This window comes from Macaca mulatta, chromosome 6, assembly GCF_049350105.2.
Source record: "Macaca mulatta isolate MMU2019108-1 chromosome 6, T2T-MMU8v2.0, whole genome shotgun sequence".
Classification (NCBI taxonomy): Eukaryota; Metazoa; Chordata; class Mammalia; order Primates; family Cercopithecidae; genus Macaca; species Macaca mulatta.
Window position 1 is genome coordinate 140797711 of NC_133411.1, and position 26040 is coordinate 140823750.

At 40.9% G+C, this 26040-nt stretch overlaps 1 protein-coding gene across 1 annotated transcript in view; it reads right to left on the bottom strand.

Annotated features, from left to right (window-relative positions):
- Window positions 1-26040, bottom strand: part of MEIKIN (meiotic kinetochore factor) — a 126889-nt gene that overhangs the window by 57638 nt on the left and 43211 nt on the right. Inside the window, exon 9 of the mRNA XM_001097685.5 lies at window positions 5070-5144. Within this exon, the coding sequence (XP_001097685.4) occupies window positions 5070-5144 (75 nt within the window). The remainder of the gene's footprint in view (window positions 1-5069; window positions 5145-26040) is intronic.

The window sequence follows — 26040 nt, forward strand, 5'->3', positions numbered from 1 at the left end:
TCACATCCTCACCAGCATTTGGTGTTGTCCGTGTTTTGGATTTTGACCATTCTAATAGATGTGTAATAATAACTCACTGTTGCTGTTTTTGGTTTTTTTGAAACAGAGTCTCACTCTGTTGCCCAGGCTGGAGTGCAGTGGCATGATCACAGCTCACTGCAGCCTCGACCTCCCAAGTTCAAGTGATCCTCCTACCTTCACTTCCAGAGTAGTTATGACTACAGGCCTGCACCACCATGCCAGGCTAATTTTTTTTTTTTTTGGTATTTTTTGTAGAGACAGGGTTTTGCCATGTCGCCCAGGCTGGTCTTGAATCCTGGGCTCAAGCAATCCACTTGCCTCAGTCCCCCAAAATGTTGGGATTACAGCCATGAGTCACAGCACCCAGCCACTCACTGTTGTTTTAGTTTGCAATTGCAATTGCCTAATGACATAAGATGTTGAACAGCTTTTCATAAACTATTGCCATTTGTATATCTTCTTTTGTGAGGTGTCTGTTCAGGTCTTTGGCCCATTTTTCATTGGGTTTTCCTTTTTCTTATTCTTGAGGGTTTTTGCTTGATTGGGTTTTTTTGTTGTTGTTTTTGTTTTTTGAGATAGGATATCACTCTGTTACCCAGGCAGCAGTGTGCAGAGGTGTGGTCAGGGCTCACTGCAGCCTTAACCTCCCAGGCTTATGCGATCCTCCCATCTCAGCCTCCCGACAGGGATTCTGTCTCTACAAAAAAGTACAAAATGTTGCCCAGGCTTGTCTCAAATTCGTGGGCTCAAACGATCTGCCTGCCTTGGCCTCCCAAAGTGCCAGGATTACAGGCATGAGCCACTATGCCTGGCCCTTATTGTTGAGTTTTAAGGCTTGTCTATGTTGGTTGAAAATCTTTTATCAGATATGTCTTTTGCAAATACTGTCTCCCAATCTGTGGCTTGTTATCTCATTATCTTGACATTGTCCTTCATACAGCAGAAGTTTTTTTATTTTAATTAAGTCCAGGTTATCAATTATTTCTTTTATAATTGTGCCTTTGGTATTCTATCTAAAAAGTCATCACCATACTCAAGGTCACCTAGATTTTATCCTATGTTATTTTCTAGAAGTTTCATAGTTTTGCATTTTACATTTAGGTCTATGACCTATTTTGATTAATTCTTGTGAAGGGTATAAGGTCTGTGTCTAGGTTCATGTTTTTGCATTTGGGGGTCCAGTTATTCAAGCACCATTTGTAGAAAATACCAAGTTTTCTCCATTATATTGCCTTTGCTCCTTTGTCAAAGATCAGTTGACTATATTTTTATGGGTCTATTTCTGAGTTCTCTCTCCATTCTGTTCAATTGATCTGTTTGTTTATTCTTTTACCAAACCCACACTGTCTTGATCACTATAGCTTTACAGTAGTCTTAAACACAGGTAGTATCAGTCCTTTGACTTTTTCTCCTTCAATATTGAGTTGGCTATTCTGTATCTTTTCCCTCTCTATATAAACTTTAGAACCAGTTTGTCTGCTACATAGGTCCCCCAGCAGGTTAGGTTCTGGAAAAACACTTTCTCCTGAGGCCAGGCCTTCTTACAAAAAACAAAAACAAAAACAAAAAACTTGAATGTTCTAGCATTCTGTTTCAAATAGTTCCTTTCTCCTCCCACTGCTAGAAGCATGAGAGGATTTTACTCTAACATTTACTGTGAAGACCTGATGGTAGAGCTCCTGGAAGTAAAACTCACAAAAGTGGCAAGGGGACCACCTAGGACTCTCAGATTTGTCCATATTGAGCCTCCAGCAATTCATCAACACTGTTTAGGTTTTTCTATCCTGGCAATGGTTCCCATGGAGGTTTCTGTTCATGGGTTTCTGTTTTGGTAGGTTGTGATTCTCTGTATCCTCCTGTCTGTCTCTCTAATATTTGGTGCAGCAGTTTTCTCTATGACCTTACTTCTTTGACGGACCCAAGAAAAACTGGTGACTTTTCAGTTTGTTCAGCACTTTACTTGTTGTTAGGACAAAGTGACAACTTCTAAGATTCTTACATTGCTGCACTGGAAACTGGAAGTCCTATAATTGACTTTTAAATTCCTTCCTAACACAAGAAACAATAAATTCTTGAGATGGTGGATATCCCATTTACCCTGATTTGATTATTATGCATTGTGTGCCTCTATCAAAACATCACATGTACCCCATAAAGACATACAGCTATTATGTACTCATAATAATTAATATTTTAATGTAAATAATCAAAATAACATAGACATACAAAAAAAATTCTTTATAATACTGCACCTTCAAGCAGCACTCAACACTGTTGATCATTCCCCCTTTTGTGGGTGACATGATTTCCTCTCTTGATTTCTATGATACTACATTCTGTTTCTTTTTCTCCTCTTTTCCACCACTCTTCCTTTTGTACCTGACTATGAAGTTTTCCAGGGATTGACCTGGGTCCACTTCTCTTCCTTACTCTATAGATACTATTTCCTAGGAGATTTCACCCGTTACCATAACTTTAAAAAAATTTATAATATAGTACATCTGTTCCCCTGACCTCCAGATTTATAGCCAATGGCCTTCTCAACATTTCCATCTTCATGCATCCTCAGAACTCCTGTCTTTCCTATCACAGTAATTAGCATCTTTATCCACTAAAGAAGCTCAAAACGGAAACCTAGAAGTCTTTCTTAACATTTCTTATTCCTTCATCATTTGTATCCAATCTATCAACTCTACAGGCAAAATTATCTTGAATACATGGGTATTTCTTGATCTCTCCTATCAAACACCCTAGTCAAAGCCACCACTATCTTTCACCAAAAATCTTTGTAACTTTGTAACTCCCTACTAATGGGTCTCCCTATTCACCCTCTTGCCCTTTTTCTATTTGTTCCCTAATTCCTTACAGTGACAATCTAGTGTAGTAGAAAGAGTATAGGCTTTAGATCTGGAAAGATCTGCCACAACCTCCTCAAAAAACTGGTGAAAATCTAAACCTCAGTTTTCTCAGCTATAAAATAAGTAAAAACAAATAAGCAAACAAACAAAAACTAACTACTAACCTGCCTGGAATGATATAAAGAAAATATATAATTAATGAAAAGTCACTCAAAAAGTAGCCCTTGCTACATACAAAATAAAGTCCAAAATTCTCCCCAGAGACCTCCAGATTCCAGCTGGGCATGATGGCTCACACCTGTAATCCCAACACTTTGGAAGGTTGAGGTGGGTGTATCGCTTGAGCCCAGGAGTTCAAGGCCAGCCTGAGCAACATGGTGAAACCCCGTCTCTACCAAAAATATGAAAATTAGCCATTTGTGGCAGTGTGTGCCTGTAGTTCCAGCTACTAGGTAGGCTAAGGCAAGAGAATCATTTGAGTCCGAGGAGGTCAAGGTTACAGTGAGTGGTGAGCGAGCCACTGCACTCCAGCCTGGGTGACAAGGCAAGAGCCTGTCTCAAAAAAAAAAAAAAAAAAAAAAAAAAGATCCAGATTCCATGCCTAACATAATGATTCATAAGTAATCTTCAGCATTATTCAAAGAGAAGTTATAAAAAATGTAAAGTACACTGGTCTCCCCCATCACCCATCCACAGTTTTGTCTACCACAGTTTCAGTTACCTGTGGTCAACCACAATCCAAAATATAAGATGGAAAGTTCTAGAAATAAACAATTTGTAAGTTTTTAATTGCACACCATTCTGAGTAGCATGAAGAAATTGTGTGCCATCCCACTCAGTCCAGTCCACTCCAGGATCAATCATCCCTTTATCCAGCATATCCATGATAGACATACTACCCTCTCATTAGTTACTCAGTAGCTGTCTCAGTTATCAGATCAAAAACATGTAGTATACATAGGGTTCAGTACTATCCACATCCACTGGGGGTCTTGGGATGTATCCCTCACAGATAAGGGGGGACTACTATACATTTTCATTCTCTTTCATTAAACTGATATACAGTATATTCTTATTTATAAGCTGCAAAGCTTTTTCACAAAATTGAATAATCTGTTTGATAAACTTCCAAAATGCTTTTAATTATTGATTTAAATAGCTGAAAAAGAATTCCTATAAAAGTATTGGTTGGCCAGGCACAGTGGCTCACACCTGTAATCCCAACACTTTGGGAGGCCGAGGCAGGCAGATCATGAGGTCAGGAGATCGAGACCATCCTGGCTAACACAGTGAAACCCTGTCTCTACTAAAATTACAAAAAATTATTCAGGAGTGGTGGCGGGCACCTGTAGTCCCAGCTTTTCGGGAGGCTGAGGCAGGAGAATTGCATGAACCCTGGAGGCAGAGCTTGCAGTGAGCTGAGACCATGCCACTGCACTCCAGCCTGGGTGACAGAGCGAGACTCTGTCTCAAAAAAAAAAAAACAGTATTGGTTAAGGCTGGGTACAGTGGCTCATGCCTGTAATTCCAGCACTTTGGGAGGCTGAGGTGGTAGGATCGCTTGAGGCCAGGAGTCTGAGACTAGCCTGGACAACAAGTGATACCCCATCTCTATAAAAACATTTAAAAATTAGCTGGGCATTGTAGTGCATGCATGCCTATAGTTCCAGTTACTTGGGAGGCTGAAGCAGGAGAACAGCTTGAGCCCAAAACTGTAGTGAGCTATGATCGCAGCACTGAACTCCAACCTGGGTGACAGAATGAGACCCCATTTCTTTTCTTTTTTTTTTTTTTTTTGGAGACAGAGTCTCGCTCTGTCGCCCAGGCTGGAGTGCAGTGGCGCCATCTCAGCTCACTGCAAGCTCCGCCTCCTGGGTCCACGCCATTCTCCTGCCTCAGTCTCCTGAGTAGCTAGGACTGCAGGCACCCACCACCATGCCCAGCTAATTTTTTGTATTTTTAGTAGAGACGGGGTTTCACCATGTTAGCCAGGATGGTCTCGATCTCCTGACCTCGTGATCCTCCCGCCTCAGCCTACCAAAGTGCTGGGATTACAGGCATGAGCCACCATGCCCGGCCAAGACCCCGTTTCTTTAAAAAAAGAAAAAAGTAAATTTAAACTGTTAGTTAAAAGTAAATTATTTATTAATGAAATTTATTATGATTTATGCAGTTATTCTGCTTCAATACTTGCTTTTTTCTTTGTTTTTTCAGGGATTGAAGGGCAAGTTTTCTCAGCAAGTAAAATCTCACAAGCTGCATTATCTATAAATAAAAACATAGTTTAGTATTCTACTTATTTCATCTGTCATTAACTATGAGTCCAAAGGACAAGAGAATTCAAATTTGACAAAACAATATTTTAAAAACCCCTGATTTTAATGACTGCACCTTTGTCAACAATTAAACAAGAAAAATGAATGTATGTTGAATAATAAAAACATCCTTATCTTAAGAGCTCCAGGTTTCAGAGAAGCAAATAAAATATATATAAAATATTTTCTTTTCAGTTAGTAGGGAAAGTTCCATGTGATTATAATTCTTCATTCATTATCCTACCATTTCCACTCTCCACATTTTCAAGCTATTTTTCTACTACAATTTTTTCTTTTTTCTTTTTTAAAATTTCAATAGCTTTAGGGGTACATGTGGTTTTTGGTTATATGAAAAAATTGTACAGTAGCGAAGTCTCAGCTCTTAGTGTACCTGTTTACTGCAACTTTTCTATCAGCATTTTAAACATTCTCAAGCCTCTCTCATCAAAAAGTTTCCTGGTACCTCATATCCACCTCCTGCTGCAGCCCCTATATCTCTTCTTGCCCACAGGCAAATTTCTTAAAAGATCTTCCATGTATACTAACTTTATTTCCTCTCCTCCTATTTACTTCCAAATCCAAAGTATCCAGTTGCACTTCCACCAATATCAGCAGAGACCTTTCCTGTCCTACCTCACTAGACCTTACTACAACAGGCTGGAACACTTCTAACCTGGCTCCTTTTTATGTCTCTTCTTCAGTCTTGAGTCTTCCCTTTTCCCCTCTCTGGACTCAATCCAAGCAACAAATATTTATTGAGGGTCTGCTATGTGCCAATTTTGCCTATCATATGCATTTAAAGTTGTATATTCAGCTTTTCTTTTCCTTTTTTTTAAGATGGAATCTCACTCTGTTCCTCAGGCTGGAGGGCAGTGGTGCGATCTGTGCTCACTGCAAACTCCACCTCTCAGCAATTCTCCTGCCTCAGCCTCCCAAGTAGCTGAGATTATAGGCACACACCACCACACCCAGCTTATATATATATAATTTTTTTCGCTCTTTGTGGCCCAGGCTGGAGTACAGTGTCATGATCTAGGCTCACTGCAACCTCCACCTCCCGGGTTCAAGTGATTCTCCTGTCTCAGCCTCCCGAGTAGCTCGGATTATAGGTGCCTGCCACCACGCCTGGCTAATTTTTTTATTTTTTAATTTTTTTAGTAGAGACAGGGTTTCACCATGTTGGCCAGGCTGGTCTCAAACTCCTGAGCTCAGGTGATCTGCCCTCCTCAGCCTCCCAAAGTGTTGGGATTACAGGCATGAGCCACCACGCCTGGCCTTTTTTTTTTTTTTTTTTTTTTTAAGTAGACATGGGCTCTCACCATGTTGGCCAGGCTGGTCTCAAACTCCTGACCTCAAGTGATCTGCCTGCCTCAGCCTCCCAAAGTACTGGGATTACAGGTGTAAACCACCATGCCCGGTTCAGCTTTTCTTTATTCTTAACAATACTACCTTGAATTAAGGCACCAAAAGATTTTCTTTAGGTTTCAATAGCATTTCAATTCACCTCTGTCGGCAGTCCATTATCCTTTTATACTTAAAATGCAAATATTGTTTGCCTAAAACTCTTCAAAGCCTTTCCTCTGCCCCCAAGTTAAACTCAAGCTCCTTAATTTACCATTACAAAGTCCTTCTTTTTATGATCTGTGTATTTCTTATGTATTCCTCAGCCTCACTACTGAGGCTAATAGGGTTGCCAGATAAAATACACTATGCCCAGTTAAATGTGAATTTCAAATTAACACTGAATAATATTTTAGTATATCACATTTAATAGCACAAGCATGAGCAACATTTAGGACATACTTATCTTAAAAATTATTTGCTGTTTATTAGAATTCAAATTTAACTGGGTATTCTGTAACTTTATTTGCTAAATCTGTTAATGCTAGAGACTAATCACTCCTGCTATATGGATCTTTGAGGGTAAGAAGCAGCAGGTAGGTTTGAGAGCTCTGTAGGAGATAAAACTAATACCAAGATTTGGAAATAGATTAGATATTAGCCTGAGAAATGACAAAAAAGGAAGCGTTAAGGATGACCCTCAGGTTTCCGGTTTGCTAAACCACATCTGTTAACCAACCTGGAGGACAATAATGTAGGACCAGGTTAGGTCTTGGCTGTGACAATTCTTAGTCCTCAATCCTCATGTGATTTCATAATCTTGATAACTTTTGTCATAGCTGGGATTATTCCTTCCTTAAAACACTCACCTCTCCTGGCTTCATCATTCTTTCCTGGTTTTCCTACTACAGCACGAGCCATTAGGTCTCAGTTTTGTTTTTTTTTTTAATTTTTTTGCTGGATATTTCTCCCTTTCCCTACCTCTAAATGTTGGAGTGTCCCATTTCCATTCACTGTGTATGCTTTTTAAAAATTATTTTTACCTCCTACATGATTTCATTTAATCCTATGGCTTCAAAACATCTCTTTGCTGGCTCCAAGTATGTATCCATAGCCCTAGCCTCTGGTCTGGAGTTCTCTAGACTCCTGCATCATAAACTGCCTTCATGAAATCCCCACTTGAAAGCTAATAAGCCTTTCAGTTTTTAAATATTTTATTGAAGTATACCACATATATAATAGCAGTCACAATCTTGGTATATATGTATTCATCCATGTATCTACCACCCAGATCAAGATACAAAATATTTCCAGCACTGAGAAGTTTTCTGTTTTCTTTCCTTGTTGGCACCCTTTTTCCAAAGACTACCACTGTTTTGACATGTCACCCAGAATAGTCTTGCCTGTTCTTGAACTTTATATATATGAAATTATATAGTATATACATGTTCTGTCGGCGTTCTTTCACAAAACATTATGTGTATGGGCTGACAGATCAAATTTAATATATCCAAAAAAATTCTCTTAACCATTCTCCCAACTTGGTCTGCCCTACAGTGCTCCCATCTCAATAAATGATATCATCATTCATCTGATTTCTCAAGAATTTAATACTCATCCTTGACTTCTATTTTTTCTCTTACCTAATATCCAGGATAATCACAGATTCCTGGTATATCTGCCTTTAAAATATATTCCAAATCAGACCACTGCTACTATCATGGTTTAAAACACTATTATCTGATCACTGTAATAGTTTAATAAGGTCTCCTTGCTTCCACTCTTGCCGTCGTAGTCTATTCTCCACATAACAGCCAAAATGATAATTCTAAAATATATAATCTGAGTCTTTGGAACATAGAAAACTACCACCTCTTAGAACCTTAGGACCACAGATGCACTGGACCCAGACACAAAGAACTCAAGGGCTCTTGGAAGCTTGGAGTTTCTCCAGTTTAGAGCCTGCTCCTCTGGAGTGAGGGATAAAGCAGAAAGAATAGGTGAAACACAGTAGTTTCTCAGATTTATATTTAGATTATTTTCCATCTTGCTACAACATATATGAATATCCTAAAATGGTAATGTCAGGTGTTGTAGCTACTGACCTATGGGATTATTTAAATTCATTTAAAATGAAATAAAATGTAAAATAAAAATTATATATCTGATCATGTCATCCGTCTGCTCTAAGATGATCTAAGATGTATTTCTCAGTACATTTAGAATAAAATCCATAGTCCTTACAATAGTATACAAGGCTCTACTTTATAAAACCTGGTTAGCTCTCTGACCACAATTTCAACCATTCATCTTCCTACTCACTGTGCTCCAGCCACAATGACCTCTTTCCTCTTCCTCAAACATGCCAAGCACATTCCCATCTCATGGTCTTTTCATGTATTGTTCCCTTTGCCTGGCATGCTCTGCCTCCCAGGTTTCCACAAGTCTGACTCTCTAACTTTATTCAAGCTCTCAACTCCTCAGAGAGGCCTATCCTGATTGCTCTATCTAAAATAGCATGCCTGGTTACACCTCTTTACCCTACCTTATATTCCTTAGTTACTGTTATTTCTACTTGACGTTATATATTTATTTATCTGTTTATTATCTTTTTTTTCCCACTATGTAACATTTGTTCTATTAGGGCAAGGATACTGTCATGTTTCCCAGTAACTAAAACAGTTAGTGTCATACTTAGGTGCTTAATAAATATTTGCTGAATGAACTAAATTAATGAACACTAAATTGAGATGCCTCTAAAATATCCAAGAGGAGATATCTAGAAGGCAGCTGCATATAATGGTCTTAATCTCAGAGGAGGAGAGTCTAGGTTAAGAGAAAACCTGGAAATCCTGCCTATTACATGACACCTATACATGTCAGGCAGAAGATAAAAAGAGATTAGAATCTAGGAACTAACTCTGAAAAACTCCCACATTTAATGACTGATGTTGGCAATTAAGATTGCAAGTCTGAACAGGAGTTGCTTGAGAAGTACTTTCTTATTTATTTGTTTATCGCTATTACTAGACTATACAATCCGTGACAGCAAGAAAATGGCCATTTCTGAATTTCTTAACACTTAATAGAAGAGCCTGGCACACAGTTGAAACACAGCTGGATTTGTTGAATTAAGAAATGTGTAAGGAAGAACAAAGCAAGATGGCTGAATAGAAGACTCCACTGATCATTGCCCCTACAAGGACACCAATTTAACAACTATCTATACACAAAAAGCACCTTCATAAGAACCAAAATTCAGGTGAGCACTCATAGTATCTGGTTTTAACTTCATGTTGCTAAAGAGGCACTGGAAAAGGTTAAGAAAGACAGTTTTAAATCACCAACACCACACCTCCTTCATCCCCCGGCAGCAGCCCTGTGGTGTGTATAGAGAATCTGTGCATTTGGAAGGAGAGTACAGGGATTGTGAGACATTGCACTGAACTTAATGCTGCCCTGTCAAGTGGAGGGCAAACCTGGGCTGAACTCAGCTGGTGCCCACCTATGGAAGGAGTATTTAAACCAGACCTAGCCAAAGGGAAATCACCTATTCCAACAGTCAGAACTTGAGTTCCAGCAAGCCTTGCCACTATGGAATAAAATGCTCTGGGGCCCTAAATAAACTTGAAAGCCTAGGCTACAAGAACTGCAACTCCCAGGCGAGTCCTAGTGCTGAACTGGGCTCAGAGCCAGTGGACTTGGGGCAGGCGGGGTGGGTGGGGAGAGGGGATGTGACCTACTGAGACACTAGCCAGGGCAGCTAAAGGAGTGCTTATGCCACCCCTCTCACAACCCCAGGCTGCACAGCTCATGGCTCCAAAAGAGACCCTTTTCTTTTGCTTGAGGAGAAGAGAGAAAAGAGTAGAGAGGACATTGTCTTCCATCTTGGATACCAGCTCAGCCACAGCAGGGTAGGGTACCAGGAAGAGCAGTAAGGCTCTAGCTCCCAGACAACATTTCTAGACACACCCTGGGCCAGAAGGGAACCCACTGCCTTGAAGGGAAGGAGGACCCAGTCCTGGCAGGTTTCATCACCTGCTGATTAAAGAGCCCTTGGGCCCTAAATAACCAGCAATGATACCAGGTAGTATACCATGGGCCTTAGGTGAGACTCTGAGGCTGGCTGCAGGTGACACTCAACACATTCCCAGCTATGGTGGTTATGGGGAGAGACTCTCTGCCTGAGAGAAGTGAGGGAAATGTAAACGAGATTTTATCTTGCACCTTAGATACCAGCTCAGCCACAGAAGGGTAGAGCACCAAATGGGCTCTTGGAGGTCCCTAATTCCAGGCCTTGGCTCTTGGACAGCATTTCTGGATGTGCCCTGGTCCAGAGAGAAGTCCACTGCCCTGAAGGGTAAGTCCCAGGCAGCATTTACCACAAGCTGACTGGAGAGCCCTTGGGCCCTAAAGGAACACCAGTGGTAGCCTGGCAGTACTCCCCATGGGCCTGTGGTGGCTGAGGCCACAGGGTGAGGCTCCTCTGCCTGTGGAAAGAAGACAGAAGAGTGGGAAGGACTATGTCCCATGGTACGAGTGCCAGCTCAGCCACAGTACAAGAGAACACTAAGTAGACTTCTAAGGGTTTTGACTCTAATTCCTGGCTCAGGACCTGCCCAGGGTCTGGGGGAACTTGCCACCCTGCAGGCAAGGACATAAGCTTCGCTGGCTTCTTCACCTGTTGTTTGCAGAGCCTTAGGGCCTTAAGAAAACATCGGCAATAGCCAGGTATTAGTTACAATGAGTCTTTGGTGAGAACCAGGGCTATGCTGGCTTTAGTACTGACCAAGTGCAGTCCCAGTATTGGGAATTGGAGGCCACAGAGGTGCTTGTGTTACCCCATCCCCAGCTGCAGGCAGCTCAGAACTGAGAGAGAGAGAGAGAGAGAGAGAGATTGAGATTCTGTTTGTATGGGAGAAAGTAAGGGAAGAGAAAGAGTCTCTGCCTGGTAATCCAGATAATTCTTCCAGATGCTATCCAGGACCACCAAGGTGGTACCTCCATAAGTCTGCAAGAACTACAGTGTTACTGGGCTTTGGGTGCCCCCTAATGAAGATACAGTTTAGATCACAATACCCAAGTCCTTTCAAATACCTGGAAAGCCTTCCTAAGAAGGACAAGTACAAACAAGCCCAGAATGCAAAAATTACAAGAAATAGCTAACTCTTCACTGTCCAGACACCAACAAACATGTACCCAGCATCAGTACTATCCAGGAAAACATGACAGCTCAGTCACAGAGGGGTAGCGCACCAACGAGGTTCACCAAATGAACCAAGTAAAGCACCAGGGACCAATCCTGAAGAAACAGAGATATATGACCTTTTAGACAGAGAATTCAAAACAGCTGTTTTGAGGAAATTCAAAGAAATTTAAAATAACACAAAAGAATTGTCTAGTAAATGTAACAAAGAAATTTAAATAACTAAAAAGAAATAAGAAGTAATGGAGTTGAAAAATGCAATTGACACGTTGAAGAATCCATCAGAGCCTTTTAATTTTTATTATTTATTTATTTTTATTATTATACTTTAAGTTCTAGGGTACATGTGCACAACATGCAGGTTTGTTACATATATATACTTGTGCCATGTTGGCGTGCTGCACCCATCAACTCGTCAGCACCCATCAACTCATCATTTACATCAGGTATAACTCCCAGTGCAATCCCTCCCCCCGCCCCCCTCCCCATGATAGGCCCAGGTGTGTGATGTTCCCCTTCCCGAGTCCAAGTGATTTCATTGTTCAGTTCCCACCTATGAGTGAGAACATGCGGTATTTGGTTTTCTGTTCTTGTGATAGTTTGCTGAGAATGATGGTTTCCAGCTGCATCCATGTCCCTACAAAGGACACAAACTCATCCTTCTTTATGGCTGCATAGTATTCCACGGTGTATATGTGCCACATTTTCTTAATCCAGTCTGTCACTGATGGACATTCGGGGTTGATTCCAAGTCTTTGCTATTGTGAATAGTGCCGCAATAAACATACGTGTGCATGTGTCTTTAGAGCAGCATGATTTATAATCCTTTGAGTATACACCCAATAATGGGATGGCTGGGTCATATGGTACTTCTAGTTCTAGATCCTTGAGAATCGCCATACTGTTTTCCATAATGGTTGAACTAGTTTACAATCCCATCAACAGTGTAAAAGTGTTCCTATTTCTCCACATCCTCTCCAGCACCTGTTGTTTCCTGACTTTTTAATGATTGCCATTCTAACTGGTGTGAGATGGTATCTCATTGTGGTTTTGATTTACATTTCTCTGATGGCCAGTGATGATGAGCATTTTTTCACGTGTCTGTTGGCTGTATGAATGTCTTCTTTTGAGAAGTGTCTGTTCATATCCTTTGCCCACTTTTTGATGGGGTTGTTTGTTTTTTTCTTGTAAATTTGCTTGAGTTCTTTGTAGGTTCTGGATATTAGCCCTTTGTCAGATGAGTAGATTGCAAAATTTTTTTCCCATTCTGTAGGTTGCCTGTTCACTCCATCAGAGCCTTTTAATGGCAGAATTGATCTAGCAGAAGAAAGCATTAGTGAGCTTGAAGACAGGCTATTTAAAAATATATAGAGAAGGCCAAAGAAAAAAGAATAAAAAACAATGAAGCATGTTTACAAGATCTAGAAAATAGCTTCAAAAGGGCAAATCTAAGGGTTATTGGCCTTAAAGAGGAGGTAGAGGAAAAGACAGGGGTAGAAAGTTTATTCAAAGGGATAACAACACCGATTTTCCCAAATCTAGAGAAAGATATCGATATCAAGTACAAGAAGGTTATAGAACACCAAGAATATTTAACCCAAAGACTACTTCAATGCATTTAATAATCAAACTCTGAAAGTTCAAGGATAAAGAAAAGATATTAAGAGCAGTAAGAAAAAAGAAACACAACATACAATGGAGCTTCACTAGGAGCAGACTTTTCAGTGGAAAACTTACACTCCAGGGGAGAATAGCATGACATATTTAAAGTGCTGAAGGAAAATAACTTTTACCCTACAATAGTATATCAGGCAAAAATATCCTTTAATCTCCAAGGAGAAACAAAGACCTTCCCAGATAAACAAAAACTGAGGGATTTCATGAGTGCCAGACCTGTTCTGTAAGAAATTCTAAAGGGGGTACTTCATTTACAAAGAAAAGGACATTAATGAGCAATAAGAAATCATGTGAAGGTACAAAACTCATAGGTAATAATAAGTTCACAGAAAAACACAAAGTATTATAACAGTGTAATTGTGGTGTGTTAACTACTCTTTTTTATTTTTTATTTTTTTATTATACTTTAAGTTCTAGGGTACATATGCACAACATGCAGGTTTGTTACATAGGTATACATGTGCCATGTTGGTTTGCTACACCTATTAACTCATCATTTACATTAGATATTTCTCCTAATGTTATCCCTCCCCCAGCTCCCCACCCCCTGACAAGCCCCAGTGTATGTCGTTCCCCATGTGTCCATGTGTTCTCATTGTTCAATTCCCACCTACGGGTGAGAATATGTGGTATCTGGTTTTCTCTCCTTGTGATGTTCCCCATGTGTCCATGCGTTCTCATTGTTCAATTCCCACCTATGGGTGAGAACATGTGGTATCTGGTTTTCTCTCCTTGTGATAGTTTGCTGAGAATGATGGTTTTCAGCTTCATCCATCTCCCTGCAAAGGACATGAACTCATCCTTTTTCATGGCTGCATAGTATTCCATGGTGTACATGTGCCACATTGTCTTAATCCAGTCTATCATTGATGAACATTTGGGCTTGTTCCAAGTCTTTGTTATTGTGAAGAGTGCTGCAATAAACATACGTGCGCATGTGTCTTTATAGTAGCATGATTTATAATCCTTTGGGTATATACCCAGTAATGGGATCACTGGGTCAAATGGTATTTCTAGTTCTAGATCCTTGAGGAATTGCCACACTGTCTTCCACAATGGTTGAAGTAATTTACACTCCCACCAACAGTGTAAAAGCATTCCTATTTCTCCACATCCTCTCCAGCATCTGTTGTTTCCTGACTTAATGATCACCATTCTAACTGGAGTGAGATGGTATCTCATTGTGGTTTTGATTTGCATTTCTCTGATGACCAGTGATGATGAGCATTATTTCATGTGTCTGTTGGTTGCATAAAGGTCTTCTTTTGGGAAGTGTCTGTTCATATCCTTTGCCCATTTTTTTATGGTTTTTTTTTTCTTGTAAATTTGTTTAAATTCCTTATAGATTCTGGATATTAGCCCTTTGTCAGATGGGTAGATTGCAAACATTTTCTCCCATTCTGTAGATTGCCTGCTGACTCTGATGGTAGTTTCTTTTGCTGTGCAGAAGCTCTTTAGTTTAATTAGATCCCATTTGTCTATCTTGGATTTTGTTGCTATTGCTTTTGGTGTCTTAGTCATGAAGTCTTTGCTCATGTCTGTGTTATGAATGGTATTGCCCAGGTTTTCTTCTAAGGTTTTTATGGTTTTAGGTCTAACATTTAAGTCTTTAATCCATTTTGAATTAATTTTTGTTTAAGGTGGAAGGAAGGGATACAGTTTCAGCTTTCTACATATGGCTAGCCAGTTTTACCAGCACCATTTATTAAACAGGGAATCCTTTCCCCATTTCTTGTTTTTGTCAGGTTTGTCAAAGATCAGATGGTTGTAGATGTGTGGTGTTATTTCTGAGGCCTCTGTTCTGTTCCATTGGTCTATGTATCTGTTTTGGTACCAGTACCACACTGTTTTGGTTACTGTAGCCTTGTAGTATAGTTTGAAGTCAGGTAGCATGATGCCTCCAGCTTTGTTCGTTTTGCTTAGGATTGTCTTGGCTATGTGGGCTTTTGTGGTTCCACATGAACTTCAGTTTTTTCCAATTCTATGAAGAAACTCATTGGTAGCTTGATGGGGATGGCATTGAATCTATAAATCACCTTGGGCAGTATGGCCATTTTCATGATATTGATTCTTCCTATCCATGAGCATGGAATGTTCTTCTATTTGTTTGAGTCCTCTTTTATTTCGTTGAGCAGTGGTTTATAGTTCTCCTTGAAGAGGTCATTTGCATCCATTGTAAGTTGGATTCCTAGGTGTTTTATTCTCTTTGTAGTATTTGGGAATGGGAGTTCACTCATGATTTGGCTCTCTGTTTGTCTGTTATTGGTGTATAGGAATGCTTGTGATTTTTGCACATTGATTTTGTATCTTGAGACTTTGCTGAAGTTGCTTATCAGCTTAAGGAGATTTTGGGCTGAGACGATGGGGTTTTCTAAATATACAATCACGCATCTGCAAACAGGGACAATTTGATTTTCTCTTTTCCTAATTGAATACCCTTTATTTCTTTCTCTTGCCTGGTTACTTTGTCCAGAACTTCCAACACTATGTTGAATAGGAGTGGTGAGAGAGGGCATCCTTGTCTTGGGCCACTTTTCAAAGGGAATGCTTCCAAATTTGCCCATTCAGTATGATATTGGCTGTGGGTTTGTCATAAATTTTGAGGTATGTTCCATGAATACCTAGTTTATTGAGAGTTTTTTGCACGAAGGGTTGTTGAATTTTGTCGAAGGCCTCTTCTACATCTATTGAGATAATCATATGGTTTTTGTCATTGGTTCTGTTTAGGTGATAGATTACGTTTATTGATTTGCATATGTTGAACCAGGCTTGCAGTCCAGGGATGAAGCCAACTTGATCATGGTGAATAAGCTTTTTGATGTGCTGCTGGATTTGGTTTGTCAGTATTTTACTAAGGATTTTCATATCAATGTTCATCAGGGATATTGGTCTACAAATCTTTTTTCGTTGTGTCTCTGCCAGGCTTTGGTATCAGGATGATGCTGGCCTCATAAAATGAGTGAGGGAGGATTCCCTCTTTTTCTATTGATTGGAATAGTTTCAGAAGGAATGGTACCAGCTCCTCTTTGTACCTCTGGTAGAATTTGGCTGTGAATCTCTCTGGTCCTGGACATTTTTTGGTTGGTAGGCTATTAATTATTGCCTCAATTTCAGAGCCTGTTATTAGTCTATTCAGAGATTCAACTTCTTCCTGGTTTAGTCTTGGGAGGGTGTATGTGTCCAGGAATTTATCCATTTCATCTAGATCTTCTAGTTTATTTGCATACAGGTGTTTATAATATTCTCTGATGGTAGTTTGTATTTCTGTGGAATTGGTAATGATATCCCCTTTATCAGTTTTTATTGCATCTATTTGATTCTTCTCTCTTTTCTACTTTATTAGTCTTGCTAGCAGTCTATCAATTTTGTTGATCTTTTCAAAAAGCAGCTCCTGGATTCATTGATTTTTGAAAGGTTTTTGTATCTCTATCTCCTTCAGTTCTGCTCTGATCTTAGTTATTTCTTGCCTTCTGCTAGCTTTTGAATTTGCTTGCTCTTGCTTCTCTAGTTCTTTAAATTATGATGTTAGGGTGTCAATTTTGGATCTTTACTCCTTCCTTTTGTGGGCATTTAGTACTATAAATTGCCCTCTACATACTGCTTTAGCTGTGTCCCAGAGATTCTGGTACGTTGTATCTTTGTTCTCATTAGTTTCAAAGAACATCTTTATTTCTGCCTTCATTTCGTTATTTACCCAGTAGTCATTTAGGAGCAGGTTGTTCAGTTTCCATGTAGTTGTATGGTTTTGAGTGAGTTTCTTAATCCTAAGTTCTAATTTGATTGCACTGTGGTGTGAGAGACCGTTTGTGTGATTTCTGTTCTTTTACATTTGCTGAGGAGTGCTTTACTTCCAATTATGTGGTCAATTTTAGAAGAAGTGCAATGTGGTGCTGAGAAGAATGTATATTCTGTTGATCTGTAGTGGAGAGTTCTGTAGATGTCTATTAGGTCTGCTTGGTGCAGAGCTGAGTTCAAGTCCTGGATATCCTTGTTAACCTTCTGTCTCATTGATCTAATATTGACAGTGGGTTGTTAAACTCTCCCACTATTATTTTGTGGGAGTCTAAGTTGCTTTGTAGGTCTCTAATGACTTGCTTTATGAATCTGGGTGTTCCTGTATTGGATGCATACATATTTAGATAGTTAGCTCTTCTTGTTGAATTGATCCCTTTACCATTATGTAATGCCCTTTGTCTCTTTTGATCTTTGATGGTTTGAAGTCTGTTTTATCAGAGACTAGGATTGCAACCCTTGCTTTTTCTTGCTTTCCATTTGCTTGGTAGGTCTTCCTTCATCCCTTTATTTTGAGCCTATGTGTGTCTCTACATGTGAGATGGGTCTCCTGAATACAGCACACTGATAGGTCTTGACTCTTTATCCAATTTGCCAGTCTGTGTCTTTTAATTGGGGCACTTAGCCCATTTACATTTAAGGTTAATATTGTTATATGTGAATTTGATCCTGTCATTATGATATTAGCTGGTTATTGTGCCCGTTAATTCATGCAGTTTCTTCCTTGCATCAGTGGTCTTTACAATTTGGCGTGTTTTTGCAGTGGCTGGTACCGGTTGTTCCTTTCCATGCTTAGTGCTTCCTTCAGGTGCTCTTGTAAAGCAGGCCTGGTGGTGACAAAAGTCTCTCAGCATTTGCTTGTCTGGAAAGGATTTTATTTCCCCTTCACTTATGAGGCTTAGTTTGACTGGATATAAAATTCTGGGTTGAAAATTCTTTTCTTTAAGAATGTTGAATATTAGCCCTCACTCTCTTCTGGCTTGTAGGGTTTCTGCCAAGAGATCCACTGTTTGTCTGATGGGCTTCCCTTTGTGTGTAATCCGACCTTTCTCTCTGGCTGCCCTTAACCTTTTTTCCTTAGTTTCAACCTTGGTGAATCTGACAATTATGTGTCTTCGGGTTGCTCTCCTTGAGGAGTATCATTGTGGTGATCTCTGTATTTCCTGAATTTGAATGTTGGCCTGCCTTGCTAGTTTGGGGAAATTCTCCTGGATAATACCCTGAAGAGTGTTTTCCTACTTGGTTCCATTCTCCACATCACTTTCAGGTACACCAATCAAACGTAGATTTGGTCTTTTCACATAGTCCCATATTTATTGGAGGCTTTGTTCATTCCTTTTCCTCTAATCTTGTCTTCTCACTTTATTTCATTAATTTGATCTTCAATCACTGATATCCTTTCTTCCACTTGATCAAATTGGCTATTGAAGCTTGTGCATGCATCACAAAGTTTTCGTGCCGTGGTTTTCAGCTCCATCAGGTCATTTAAGGTCTTCTCTACACTGTTTATTCTAGTTAGCCATTCATCTAACCTTTTTTCAAGGTTTTTAGCTTCCTTGCAATGGGTTAGAACATGCTCCTTAAGCTCAGAGAACTCTGTTATTACCAACCCTCTGAAGCCTACTTCTGTCACCTCATCAAAGTCATTCTCTGTCCAGCTTGGCTCCATTGCTGGCGAGGAGCTGCGACCCTCTGGAGGAGAAGAAGTGCTCTGGTTTTTAGAATTTTCAGGTTTTCTGCGCTGGTTTCCTCCTATCTTTGTGGTTTTATTCACCTTTGGTCTTTGATATTGGTGCCCTACAGATGGGGTGTTGGCATGGATGTCCTTTTTGTTGATGTTGATGCTATTCCTTTCCATTTGTTAGTTTTCCTTCTAACAGTCAGGTCCCTGAGCTGCAGGTCTGTTGGAGTTTGCTGGAGGTCCACTTCAGACCTTGTTTGCCCGGGTATCACCAGCAGAGGCTGCAGAATAGCAAATATTGCAGAACAACAAATATTGCTGCCTGATCCTTCCTCTGGAAGCTTCGTCCCAGAGAGGCAGCCACCTATATGAAGTGTCTGTTGGCCCCTACTGGAAGGCATCTCCCAGTTAGTCAGGGACCCTCTTGATGAGGCAGTCTGTCCATTCTCAGAGCTCAAACGCTGTGCTGGGAGAAACACTGCTCTCTTCAGAGCTGTCAGACAGGGACGTTTAAGTCTGCAGAAGTTTCTGCTGCCTTTTGTTCAGCTATGCCCTGCCCACAGAGGTGGAGTCTATAGAGGCAGTAGGCCTTGCTGAGCTGCAGTGGGCTCTGCCTAGTTTGAGCTTCCCGGCTTTGTTTACCAACTCAAGCCTCAGCAATGGCAGAAGACCCTCCCCATGCCAGACTGCAGCCTCACAAGTCAATCTCAGGCTGCTGCACTAGCAGTGAGCAAAACTACATGGGCATGGGACCCCCCTGAGCGAGGCACGGGAGAGAATCTCCTGGTCTGCTGGTTACTAAGACAGTGGGAAAAGCACAGTATTTGGGCAGGAGTGTCCCATTTTTCTAGGTACAGTCTGTCATGGCTTCCCTTAGCTAGGAAAGGGAAATCCCCCGACCCTTTGTCCTTCCCAGGTGAGTCAATGCCCCGCCCTGCTTCAGCTTGCCTTCCATGGGCTGCACCCACTGTCTAACCAGTCCCAGTGAGATGAACCAGTCACATCAGTTGGAAATGCAGAAATCACCCATCTTCTGTGTCGATCACGCTGGGAGCTGCAGACCAAGGCTGTTCCTGTTCAGCCATCTTGGAACAGACCTCTACTCTTACCTCAATTAGAAAGACTAAATGATGTACTAGCCAAAAATAATAACTAAAATAACTTTTCAAGACATAATGCAATAAGATATAAATAAAAACAACAAAAAGTTAAAAAGTGGGGAGATGAAGCTAAGATGTAGAGTTTTATTAGTTTTCTTTTCACTTGTTTGTTTATGCAAACAACGTTGTCACCAGCTTAAAATAATGGATTATAAGATAGTATTTGCAAGCCTCATGGTAACCTCAAATCAAAAAACATACAACAGATACACAAAAAATAAAAAGAAATTAAACTATACCACCAGAGTAAATCACCTTCATTAATAGAACACAAAAAGGAAAGAAGGAAGGCCACAAAACAGCCAGAAATACCAAAATGTCAGGAGTAAGTCTCTATTTATCAATAGTAACACTGAATGTAAATGGGCTACACTGTCCAAGCAAAAGACCCAGAGTTGCTGAATGGATTTAAAAAAAAAAAAAAAATACAAGGCCCAGTGATCTGTTGCCTGCAAGAAACACACTTCACCTATAAACACACACATAGACGGTAAATAAAGGGATGCAAAGAAACAATCCATGCCAATGGAAGTCAAAAAAGAGCAGGAGTAGCTATACTTACATCAGACAAAATAGATTTCAAGACAAAGAAGGTTACATATAATGATAAAGGGGTCAATTCAGCAAGAAGATGTAATAATTTGAAATATATATGCACCTAACACTGGGTCATCCAGATATATAAAGCAAACATCATTAGAGTTAAAGAGAAAAATAGGCCCTAATACAAAAATTGCTGGAGATTTCAACACTCCACTTTCAGCATTGGACAGATCTTCCAGACAGGAAGTCAACAAAGAAACACTGGACTTAATCTTCACTTATTCATTTGTCTTCAATTATTTAGAACAAATAAACCTTATAGATATTTACAGAAAATTATATCCAATGGGTTCAGAATATACATTTTTCTCCATACCACATGGATCATTCTCAAGGTCATATGTTAGGTCACAAAACAAGTCTTAAAACATTCCAAAAAACTAAAATAATATCAAACATCTTCTCTGACCACAATGAAATAAAACTGCAAGTCAATAACAAGAGGGAAGAGGGAGGTAAGATGGCTGACTAGACACAGCCAGCAGGAACATCTGTCACTGAGGGAATGGGACGTTGGGAAGACTGGTGCATTCCTAGCAGATCTTCAGAGGGAAGGCATTGAGAGTGAATGGAAGGAAGACATAGATGCTAGCCTAAAGGAAAAAGAAGCTGGGAAACCTGCACAGGGCTACTGCACACTGGGACTCATTCCTGGCCACCAGTGACTCCTGGGGAAGGGGTGAGTTGAGCAGGCAAGTAGCAACCCACCCTCACCAGGGGCCTCTGGAATCCCGGCAGGAGGAGACCTCATGACCCCCACAGACACTTGTTTTGTAGGGGCAGAACTCCAGCTGGTGCAGATCCCAGAGAGTTTGGTGTTGGAGCCATGTGTAGCAGAGCACAGCCAGGGACGCCTATCCCCCAAGGCTTGCCTCACTCCTTTAGGAGACTTTAGCCCTAAGGGAACTGTTGGACCTGAACAGCACAGGGTAGTCTTGCCCATGAGACCAGATTGGTCTACCTGTGCACCTCTTGGTTGGCTTGCCTATCCCGGGTATCCAGCCTGGCAGCACTTGCTTGAATGTAGCCTCAGATGCCCAGATGGGGTGCCTCCTGGGGAAGGAGCAGCATAGCTTCTGTGCTGGCAGACTGCTCCTGACTGGTACAGAGTTCCAGGAGAGCAGACACCGTGGATGTACACCAGGCCGCCCATGCCCTCCCCCTGCTGCAGCCTCCCTCATGCTGCTTTGCCTGCACACGTTTGCCCATGGCCAACACCTAGATCGCTTTGCTGGCACGTGTGTGCATGGGTGGACCTTGCTGTGCACCCCACCCACTCACCTACCATGCTTTCATTGCTGTTGAAGCATTTGCAGGCACGACGACTGCTAGCCCTATGCCTGCCAGTGCCCTGTCCTTGTGCTGACACTACCATTGGTGTGAAACTGCACGTGGTGACAAGCAGACTTACTCCACGCCCTGCAAGGCCACTGTCACTCACATGAATGCATGCACAGATGGTGTCAGTCCCACTCCTGCCAATGCTCTGTCCCTGTGCTGACACTGTCACTGGCACAAAACTATATAGGGAGACCAGCAGACCCACCCCTACCCTGAGCGGCCACTGCTGCCTGCATGGATGCCTATACAGATGGCACACAGAGTCCCACACCTGCCAGCACCCACCTCGTCCTAACATCACCACCAGCGTGAATGTGCACACAGACCCCAGTGGGAAATGTTCCCCCCTGTGCCATGCTGCCATCCCCACCACTGTGAATACCTGCATGGACACTGGTACCCCTACAATTGCCAGCACCCTGCCATAATCAATGAGTATGCACCCTGCTGCACTGCCACTGCTGCTGGCATGTACAAATCCCACTGCTATTGCCCTGTGAAGCGCTTTGGCTGGCACCACTCATCAGAGTGCTGTGACCAGCAGTCTAGGAATACCTTGGCCCTTGGTGAGCAGGTTTCTTACCTCAAGGGGCCAGAGAACAAAGCCAGAGGCCTGAAACAGGCCCCACAGAATTGGAGCACACAATCCAGAGGTCCTCAGCTGAGCCTTGACCCCCCACAAAATCTTCCAGAAACAAAGCCAGTTGACTGAACCCACCTTATACAACAAGAAAACCCCCAAGGATATCAAACGGGGCAAACGAAAAAAAAAAAAATCCAAAGGGCAGTGATATGATTTGGATTTCTGTCCCTGACCAAATCTTATGTCTAACTGTGATCCCCAATGTTGGAGGTAGGGCCTGGTGAAAGGTGATTAGATCATGGGGGTGGTTTCTCAAAAGTGCTTTAGTACCATCCTCTTGGTGCTGTTATCATGATAGTGAGTTCTTATGAGATCTGGTCCTTTAAAAGTATATAGCACCTCCTCCCTCTCCCTCTCTCTCTTATCCTGCTCCAGCCATGTGAAGTGCCAGCTCCCTCTTTGCCTTCTGCCATGATTGTAAGTTTCCTGAGATGGCTGGGCACAGTGGCTCATGCCTGCAATCCTAGAACTTTGGGAGGCTGAGGTGAGTGGATCACCTGAGCTCAGGAGTTCGAGACCAGTCTGGGCAACACGGTGAAACCCTGTCTCTACCAAAATACAAAAAAATTAGCTGGGTATGGTGGTGCACACCTGTGGTCCCAGCTACTCAGGAGGCTGAAATGGGAGGATCACTTGAGCCTGGGAGGTGGAGGTTGTGATAAGCCAAGATGGCGCCACGGCACTCCGGCCTGGGTGACAGATTGAGATCTGTCTCAATTTAAAAAAAAAAAAAAAGAAGAAGTTTCCTGTGGCCTCCCCAGAAACCGGGAAGATGCCAGCATCATGCTTCCTGTACAGCCTGCAGAACCATGAGCCAATTAAGCCTCTTTTCTTTATAAAAACCCAGTCTCAGATATTTCTTTATAGCAATGCAAGAATGAATAATACAGATAGCAACTTCAAAGTCTGAAGAGACATCAGCCCACAAAGATGGGAAAGAACCAGTGCAAAAACTCTGGCAATTCAAAAAGCCAGAGTGTCTTCTTACATCCCAACAACCCCACTAGTTTCCCAGCAACGGTTGTTAACCATGCTGAGATGGCTGAAATGACAGAAATAAGAATCAGAATATGGATAAGAACAAGGATAATCCACATACAGGAGAAAGTCGAAACCCAATCCAAGGAATCTAAGGATTACAATAAAATGATACAGGAGCCGATAGACAAAATGGCCATTATAAGAAAGAACTGAACTGATGCAACAGAGCTAAAAAATACACTATGAGAATTTCATAATGCAATTGCCAAGTATTAAGAGTAGAATTGACCATGCTGAGGAAAGAATCTCAGAGGTTGAAGCCTGGCTGTACAAAAGAACTCAGATAAAAATAAAGAAACAATGAAAAAGAATGAACAAAACCTCCAAAAAATATGTGATTATGTAAAGAGGCCTAATCTACGAGTCGTTGGTATGCCTAAAAGAGAAGGAAAGAAACCAAGTAACTTGGAAAACATTTCAAGATATCATCCATGAAAATTTCCCCAACCTCGCTAGAGAGGCCAACATTCAAATTCAGGAAATGCAGAGAACCTCTGCAAAATACTACATAAGAAGGCCATCCTCAAGACACACAGTCGTCAGATTCTCCAAGGTCAAAATGAAAGAAAAAATGTTAAAGTCAGCTAGAGTGAAGGGGCAGGTCACCTACAAAGGAAGTCCATTAGGCTAACAGCAGACCTATCAGCAGAAACCCTATAAGCCAGAAGACAATGGGGGCCTATATTCAGCATTATGAAAGAAAAGAATTTTCAACCAAGAATTTCATATCCAGCCAAACCAAGCTTCATAAGCAAAGGAGAAATAAGATCCTTTTCAGACAAACAAATGCTAAGGGAATTCGTTAACACAAGACCTGTCTTACAACAGGTCCTGAAGGGAGTGCTAAATATAGAAAAGAAAGACCATTACCAGCCACTACAAAAAACACACTTAAATACATAGACAAGTGACACTATAAAGCAACCACACAAACAAGTATGCATAATAAGCAGCTAACAACATAATGAAAGGACCAAATCCACACATATCAACACTAACCTTGAATGTAAACGAGCTAAATACTCCCAATTAAAAGGCACAGAGTGGCAAGTTAGATAAAGAAATAAAACCCAACAGTATGCTGTCTTCAAGAGATCCATCTCACATACAATGACACTCACACACTCAAAGTAAAGGGATGAAGAAAAATCTATCAAGCCAATTAAAAAACAAACAAAAACTGAAAAAAAGCAGATGCTGCTATTATAATTTTAGACAAAACAGACTTTAACCAAGATTAAAAAAAGACAAAGAAGTGTATTACATAATGAAAGAAGGGCATTAGAGGGCTCCATTAAACAAGAAGACCTATCTTTCCTAAATATATATGCACCTAACACAGGAGCACTCAGATTCATAAATCAAGTTCTTAGAGACCTATGAAGAAATTTAGAAAACCACAGAATAATAATGGGACATTTAAACACCCACTGACAGTATCAGACAGATTGTCAAGGCAGAAAACTAACAAAGATATTCAGAACCTTAATACAACACTTGACCAAATGGACCTAATAGACATCTACAGAACTCTCCACCCCAGAAAAACAGAATATACATTCTCCTTATATGCACATGGCAAATACTGATCACAAAGTCAGGTACAAAAGAATCTTCAGCAAATTTCAAAAAAAAATGAAATCATACCAACCACTCTCTCAGACCACAGGGCAATAAAAATAGAAATAACTGCTAAGAAAATTGCTCAAAAAAATACAACTATTTAACTAATTTATACTCCCACCAATAGTGTAAAAGCATTAAAGACAGTGTGGCAATTCCTCAAGGATCTAGAATCAGAACTGCCATTTCACCCAGCAATCCCATTACTGGGTATATACCCAAAGGATTATAAATAATTCTACTATAAAGACACATGCACATGTATGTTTATTGCAGCACTGTTCACAATAGCAAAGACTTGGAACCAACCCAAATGCCCATCAATGATAGACTGGATTAAGAAAATGTGGCACATATACACTATGGAATACTATGCAGCCATAAAAAAGGACGAGTTCATGTCCTTTGCAGGGACATAGATGAAGCTGGAAACCATCATTCTCAGCAAACTAACACAGGAACAGAAAACCAAACACCGCATGTTCTTGCTCATAAGTAGGAGGTGAACAATGAGAACACATGGATACAGGGAGGGGAACATCACACACTGGGGCCTGTCAGGGGTGGGGGGCTGGGGAGGAATAGCATTAGGAGAAATACCTAATGTAGATGAAGGGTTGATATGTGCAGCAAACCACCATGTGTATACCTATGTAACAAACCTGTATGTTCTGTACATGTATCCCAGAACTTAAAGTATAATTTTTTAAAAAGTGAAAACAAAAACATACAATTAAA